Below are 7,646 nucleotides of genomic sequence, written 5' to 3' on the forward strand. Positions count from 1 at the left end.
CCAAGAAGGCAAAGGAGCAGAAAGTTGGCTTCCCCCCAACCATCTATGAAAATCGCAGGTGCCCACAGGTCCCGGAGAGCACCTGGGCAGCCCCCGCCTTCCCCCGCCCAGAGCCCAGGCAGCATGGCGGGTGCACGACGCCCACCCCAGGCTCCAGCGCTGACTCCCCCGCACACTAGCTGGGCAGTCCTGGGCCCATCACACAACGTCTCCAGTTATTCATGTATGAAGTGAGTCGTTGTGAAGATCTGACAAAGTCGCAGCCACTGTCTGTCAGCTGCACTGCAGTGCAGAGAGGAAAAGGTAAAGTTAAACTGCATCCCAAGTCGAAGCTTTCCTTCGACCTAGGTCCGGCCTCCTCCCTGGCTACTGAGAAGTCTGCAGAGGTGCAAGGCCTCCTTGGGCTGTGGCACGGCCGCTTCTCACTCAGAGCCTCCACCAGGTCAGAACTCAGCCTCTGGGCAGGTGTAAAGAGCACCCCATCCCCAGGCTCTGGGCTCAACACAGGGAGGCATCCTGCATGACCTGCGGGGCCCAGGGAAGGGGACTCTTTGCCGCCCCGGCCCTGTGCTCGTCCACGGTGAGCCTCAGAAACACCTGCCTTCCAGGCCTCCCCCACCTGCAGAGGCTGGTGAAGGGACCCAGGCCCACTGCTCCCCTCCGGCCTCCCCAGAAAGCGCTGCTGCATGTGCCCAGGACCAGACCCACAGGAATGATGGGGGTGAGGACCACAGCCCTCTTGAGCCTCCACGGGACAGCAGACATTTAGAAGATCGCATACCAGGTGTGGAAGAGGCCACAGAGCCTTAAGCTGATCTTGAGACTCTACAGACAGGGCCAGGGAGGGAAGGAGGCTGCCCATGGCCAGCACCCGCACCAGTCGGGGCCTGACCAGGAAAGGCCTCCCCTGCCTGCCAGCAGCCTTGCTGACCCACAGGGGATCACAGTCCCCCAGCCCCCGGGCTCCGCTCCACAGGCCCCAGCTCACACTGGGCGGCATCGCGGGAGGGGTGCGTGCGCTCTCCGGCCAGGACACCGCGGACCCGTCTGGACCCCCAGCAGGCGTCCCTGACGAGGTGGCTCACTCACCCCAAAATCGAAGCAGTTGAAGGAGGACCGGAAGTAGCTCCTGGGCCCCAGGCCGTACATCTTCAGGGACATCTCTGTGAGGAAGAGACCCAGGAAAACAAACTCTGCAAAGTCTAGGAGAAGCCGGAGAAGAGGGGGATTAGCTCGCGTCCTCCTCCCACCTGGCTCCAGCCCAGACAGGAGGACACCAGACCTCTGGGCCGACCCAGGGTGGGGCTTCCAGGCCTGGCCGGTGGCCCCTGAGCTCCAATCTCAGCCCAGGACAGAACAGCCCACGAACAGACAGGGAGTGTCGCAGAGAGGCGCTCCTTCCAGCTTGAAAGCTGAGTGCCCAGTGCCTTGGGACACAGAGGCAGCCTCCCAGGACTGGGCTCAAGAATGAGTTCTGGGTCAAGGGCCCAAATCTCCCAGAGGAGGACCTAGGCATCAGGCAGAGGGCGCCCAACCCCCGTGGAAAAGCTGGACGGCCTCGAGCCTGTCCTTCTGGCTTCAGTCTCATTCCGCGCTCCGTGCGCTGACGGCAGCTAGAATCCCTCAGCCACCCGGCCAGAACCCCCGTCCCTCTGCGAGGACCTCCTGACCCCCTTGGACTCACAGCAGCACCGTGTTGGGTTTTAACCATGTTCGTAGGCTCGCCCCACTAAAGGCGGGTGTCCCTACCACCTGACACCCCCAGGCCCCTGCAGTACGAGTCTCCCAGGAGGCACCCATGCTTGTTGGGGGTCTTGGGGAGTCATACAGAGACCCCTGTGGGTGGGGTGCTTAGCTTCCCGCAGGCTGGGCCGGGCAGGCAGCAGTGGTGAGCAGGGCCTGCCTCAGTCCAGGGATGCCGCCACGGCAGTGCTGACCCGGCTGGCAGGACTGAAGGGAGGCTGCACTGGACCTGCTGCAAATTCAGCGCACACAGACACTACCCCTAACCCAGCCTGAGCAGAAGGCGGGGTCAGAGCAAGAAGAAACAGTCCAAAAGCTGTACGAGGCCACAGACCGCAGGAGACGCAGCCGAGCTCAGCCGCTAACAGGCGGCCGAACCAGGAATTCCAGACGTCAGAACAAGGTCACTGCCTTTGATCCTCCTCCCAAAGCTGGAATCCACCTATCATTTCAGACAGTGAGCCAAAGGCACTGTGGCCTCTGACCCCAGGGCACAGGAGCCAGGGAAGCAGCTCAGCACCAAGGGCAGAGCCCACCATGCAGGGCCAGGGCCCGAGGGGTCCAGTCACCAGGCAGTTGCCCACCCAGCCTCCCCAGGGCCTCTGGCACCCAGGCTGGTTGGGAGACTGGACCTCAAGCAGCTCATGCTAAAACAGGTGGTAGAAGAGGGGGCCACACACTTCCTGCCCTCTCTGTGCACCCCGAAATCTACTCTCCCCCACGGCTCTCCACCAAGTGCTGCACAGACGCAGAGGCCTCATTGGGCAGGTCTGTGGCAGCCGAGACCCTGAATGAGCAGAGACATCAGTTCCACTGCCCACTGGGCACCGTGCCTCACAGACACACACGTGATGGTCCATACGGCCCTGGAAGGCCTCGGGGAGGGGACCGGAGTACGTGGACAACCAGCTCCTGCCTGGCCTCTGAAACCAGTCAAAAACACCACCAGGGCACCCGAGCCAAGCACGGGATGAGTAATGAGACGGCAAAGCAGCCCTCCTGGAGAAAGCACAGGAAAGCTGTGCCTGAGTCCAGTCGGAACACGAGCCCCGTGGCCCCTGCCTCTCAGGACCCCACGAGAGGAGCTCAGGTCCTGGGAGGAGAGAGCACGGAGATGGGCACCCCAGCCACACACACGGCAGACCTTGGAGCTGACACTGCCTGGGTGTCCATCTTGCTCCCCAGGAGACCAAAGCGGGAGCCCTTTGCATGAACGAGCACAGGAACTGCCGAAGGGGAAGCTTTCAGAGAAAGGGGACACCTGGAGCAGGGCCCCCAGCACCCTGCCTGCTCCTTCTCTCTCCCAAGGAGGAGATCCTCGGCTTCGCGTGCTCAGCCTCCCCTCAGAGGCCGAGAAAGGGTGTTCACGCATTCATTCCTAAAGCATTCATTCCACTAGCAGACACTGGCGCTACTCTGAGCTGGCCCGGGAGACAGCTGACCCCCCTCTCCAGGAGATCACAGGCTAGGGGAGCACAGCAGGTAAGTTAAACGGTGTTTGCATTATAACAAGAGGACGGCATGCTGTGGGGACAGAGGGACAGAGGGGAGGGCGGTCAGGTCTGTCCCGTGAGGCCTGGGGGTTCACGGGAGGACAGCACCCACTTCCATCCCTCCTTCACCATCCAAGCCTCAGTCTCGGGGTCCCTGGTGCACTGGGAGCGGTGTGCTTGGTGGGCAGACAGTGAGGTGCACTGTACCCGCTCTCTGCAGGGCGGCCAGCCTCAGGCCAGAGCCCCATGGCGAGCTCTGATGAAGCTGGTCCAGGAAGGGAGTCCCCACCTCTGCGTCTGCCTCCTGCAAGGCCTGCCCTCCCTTGCTGGGTCAGCCTGTCTCCGCTCCAGCCCAGCTGTCAAGGGCACTGAGCAGAGATGTCCAGAGGCAGCATAGACCCACCCCTCCCTCCAGCCATTTTCCCTGGGGAATGCTGATGAACTCAGGAGTCTCCAGGAAACCACAGAGAAGGCAAGGCAGTGAGGAGGCAGATGCCCCGCCAGGGATTCCTACGGCCTGGCCCAGCGCCTGGACACTTCCAGCCTCGCGCTCCTGCACATCAGACAAGCGACCAGGCCATGTGGTTCACCCCCAGCGCACTCAGCTGGTAAATCCCCAGGACAAGGAGTAACCACAAGACTGACTGGGCACCACCAGCTTCTTCCGAGGGAAGAAAAGGCCTGGTTAGGAGGCCCCAGGGAGCAGCCGCACCATTCGCCAAGTTAGGAGGAAGCCCTGTCTCCCCGGGCCCTACCCAGCCCCCAAGGGCGGGGAGACTGCAGCCTGAGGACTCAAGGCAGACACTGAATTTGGTCCCAAACCACATCCCAAGCCACCAAACCACGGGCCCAGGACACATGATTCAGGGGCCAGGGCACCAGTTCAACGTGCAGCCTCTGTTCCGTAACCCGCCCTCTCCCAGGGAACCAGCCTGTCTGCTAGAAGCTCCCTGGGCCCCTCTTGCTTCTCCTTTCTCTTTGCCCTTTCCCATTATACCAGCAAAGATTTCAATCAAAGTTTGGGAAACAGTAGCCTGGAGTCCCACCCCCAACACAGGCCTCCCCACCCACACTTTCAAGTGGCCCGTGGAGCCGTCTGTCCACTGCCCACAAGAACCCTTAAACAGCTTCCCAGGCTCCAAGTTGGAGCTTCCCAGGCTCCAAGTTGGAGCTACCCAGGCTCAGTGTGGCTGGCCCGTCAGGGGCCAGAACTGGGAGCCAGGAGGGTTCTTCTCTGGAGAACGGCTCTCTTGGCCACCTAGGTGACTGCAGGCACACAGGTTTCCGAGCAGAGAGGGAGGCACTTGTGGGGACCCAGAACAGGCTGTTTCCAGACCAGCCACAGACACGAGCAGGGTGAAAGCGGCTGACCCTGGGGAAGGGCAAGGAGGGAGCACTGACCGCAGGGCAGAAGTCATTCGTGCAGTGTCTTTGGCGCTCTTGTGAGGCAAGACAACAAAACAAGACCTTCAGTTGCATGTGCCCTGCAGGGCCCTTGGGTGTGAAGGGTCAGCCTGGTCCCTGGGGAGGGACCTCAGCTCTCTGCCTCCTTGGAACTGTAGCCAAGGAAGGACAGGTCATGACCCAGAGCCCCTGGCCTGGCCTGAGGCTCATGGACACAGTCTTGCAAGGCATCCCTGGTCATGGACACACCCAGATTCAACCAACCAAGAAGAAAAACAGAAACAACCAGAAGAGCCCTGGGAGATCCCTGGGAGCCAGGACTCTTTCTCCTCAGGAATCCAGGGCAGATGGGTCCCTCATTCCCTGGGTCTAAAGCCCTTACGGTGGAGGACACATGACCCCGGTGCCCCAGACCCCCCACTCATTTCCCACTACCCTGATGGATGGGCGTCTAACCAGATCAGCCGGGCTCCCTGGAAGCAGGGCCCAGGTTGTTGGGGAGCCCTGGGATGGGGAGTCCAGGCCTGGGGCACAGCCAGGCCCCCAGCAGAGGTCCCTGGAGCACTTTAGTCAGCACAGGGGTCCTGCCCAGGGCATTCCAAAGCAACAGGTTGTGGACCGGAAGCGGTTCAGAAGAGGTTGGCGGAGGGGGGCGGGGGCAGGGGCGGGTCCGGGCCCGGCTACGTACACAGCGCCGTGGTGAGCCGCTGGGGTTGGTTGTAGTGCACCATGGCCACGCACAGCGTGTTCAGGGCCACCACGCACAGCACCACCCAGTAGAAGCTCTGCGCTTTCACCAGACGCCGGATGAAGAACCGGAACATCTTCTCCTTCCTGCGGAAGTACGACGAGCTCTCCGTCTTCCCGCTCTTGAGGCTGGCTCGGGCAAAGGGGGACCCTGCGGGAACAGGGGCTCACTGAGGACGTGGGGGACCCACTCGCCCTCTGCCGCTGGGAGCCCTGCGGATGCCTCCTCGAGGACGTGCATCCCCCACCCCACAAGGACGCTTGCCCCCAGCCCTGGCCCAGCTCGAGGCCCCAGTTTCCATCACAGGCACCAAGTGTGTCAGACCCATTACCGACATTGTGCTAATGACCCGTGTCCCCTGCAGTGGGTCCTGACCCCACCCCCGCTTCACAAATGAAGGAACCCAGAGCCTCGGCGGTCTCCACGGCTGCTGGGCTCTGGGTGCGAGACCTGGATTGGAACCGGCCTCGGGTCCCCAGCGCCCGCGGCCACGGCCCAGGAGGGCAGCCCCGACGCTCCCAGGCTGTTCCCACTCCTCCGTGCGGCCTGGGGAGTCCTGCTGCTTCTGTCCCTCCCTCCCTCTGTAGCTCAGGGGTCAGCAGCCACTGACCCCCTGCTTTTCAAGGAGTTTTACTGGAACACAGCCACGCTCCTTTGCATCTGGCCCAGCTGCAGAGCTGAGTGTGGTCCACGGAGCCCCCAAAGCTCAGTCTCCAGAACGTCTGCCGAGGAAGCTGCTCCCCTGCCCGGCTTGCCCGCCAAACCCACCGCCCTCCTCACTTCCGTGCCCGCGGCACCCGTGCTCTGCCCCCACCGAGGGGCGCTTCCCTCACTGGCTCCTTCTCAGCTCCACGTCCCGGCGTCAATACCGCCCTTCTTCAGGCTCCAGCTAACAGGGCTCCAGCCCCCCAACAATCGCACCCTTATACAGCTGCACCATGTCGGCTCGTCGGCCTGTTTCGTGTCCAACCCCCAGGCCACACTGAGCTCTGGGGGGACAGGGCCACCCTCTGCACCACCCAACCCCTCGCGCCACTTGACAAACGAGCGAGCAGACTTTGTGGGTGCTTGGAAGGCCTGAGTGCCTCCAGGTGTTCAAACCCAGCTGGCTCTGAACACCTGGCCTGGCCGCCAGTCCCTGGGGAAGAAGCGTGTGAGTGTGTGTTCCGTGATGGTGGGCACGTTTGCACAGGTTTGTGTGCGTGTCCACACCCAGACCCTCACCAGCACAACAAGAGCATTATCAGGCTGGTGTTTTCTTGGATTCACTAAATGAAGATGGGCCGAGGCCTCTGGAGAGACCCGTCTACAAGCCGAGCAGCTGCATCGGGCAGGGGGACGCTGTGCCCCAGACACGGGAGGAGCGGTCCCGAGGAGTGTCCGTCAGTCAGCCCTTGTGGTGGGGGCGCATGCACGGCCCTAACGGGGAATTCCTGGCGCTCCAGATGCCACACCCCACCCACACCCACGGAAGACACTGCTCCGTCACAGCCTCTGGCTACGCCGGGACACAGCCTCCCAATCCACGGCCAGACACCAGCCAATGCCGATTATTCGGGGCTGGCTCATTCAATGAAACCTCTTGGCCAACCTTGCCAAGGGTTTCAAAATGCCAAGGCCACAGCCAGACACACCTGCTCCGTCCTCAAAGGCAGCCCTGGGGCACAGAAGAAAGACAGGCACCCAGTACAGACAAGACGAGGAGAAACTTCCACACAGGCAGAGCCATCACAGACCCACCCTGTGAACCCACATGCTCAGAAACCCCAGACACAACCATTTAGAAACCGAGTCACACACATGTGCTACACAGCATACCCAGACGCTGACCACACCCCCCAAAGACACACTCAGATTCACACAGGCACACACCTGTGAACACACACAGGCCCGCTCTGGGAAGGGAGGTCAAGAGAACACTTGACTCAAGCAAACCAATTTGTGCAAACCCACGGCCAGTGAGACAAGGAGCACATTCCCCACAGAGACTCCCGCTGGACAAGCCCCATGAGGCCAGCCGAGCCCGGCCGCGAGAAGAGCCTCAGGGCTGCTGCCCTCACATGGCCGCCTGGCCGCATCCGCCAGGGCCTTGGGGCCCAGCACGCAGCTCCTGTGTGCCCTCGTCAGCTCTCTTTTACTGTGCTCAAGCCAGTTCACAGTAAAAGTGAAAAGACGTCACATCCAGAATCATAGCTTTGGGTGGGGAAAACATGAGACACCGGGACTTCTTTCTGGCTTTGTGCAGTTTTCAGGTTTAA

The 7,646-nt window shown here is 61.8% G+C and overlaps 1 protein-coding gene across 4 annotated transcripts in view; it reads right to left on the reverse strand.

Annotated features, from left to right (window-relative positions):
- Positions 1–7,646, reverse strand: part of CACNA1B (calcium voltage-gated channel subunit alpha1 B) — a gene marked incomplete at both ends in the record, with an annotated part of 195,796 nt that overhangs the window by 110,328 nt on the left and 77,822 nt on the right. For all 4 annotated transcript variants that reach the window (XM_079706058.1, XM_079706056.1, XM_079706057.1 and 1 more), the window contains 2 exons: positions 1,090–1,202; positions 5,329–5,538. In XM_079706058.1, coding sequence (XP_079562184.1) covers positions 1,090–1,202; positions 5,329–5,538 — 323 coding nt within the window. The remainder of the gene's footprint in view (positions 1–1,089; positions 1,203–5,328; positions 5,539–7,646) is intronic.

Source organism: Hyperoodon ampullatus (assembly GCF_949752795.1).
Source record: "Hyperoodon ampullatus genome assembly, chromosome: 6".
Lineage (NCBI taxonomy): Eukaryota > Metazoa > Chordata > Mammalia > Artiodactyla > Ziphiidae > Hyperoodon > Hyperoodon ampullatus.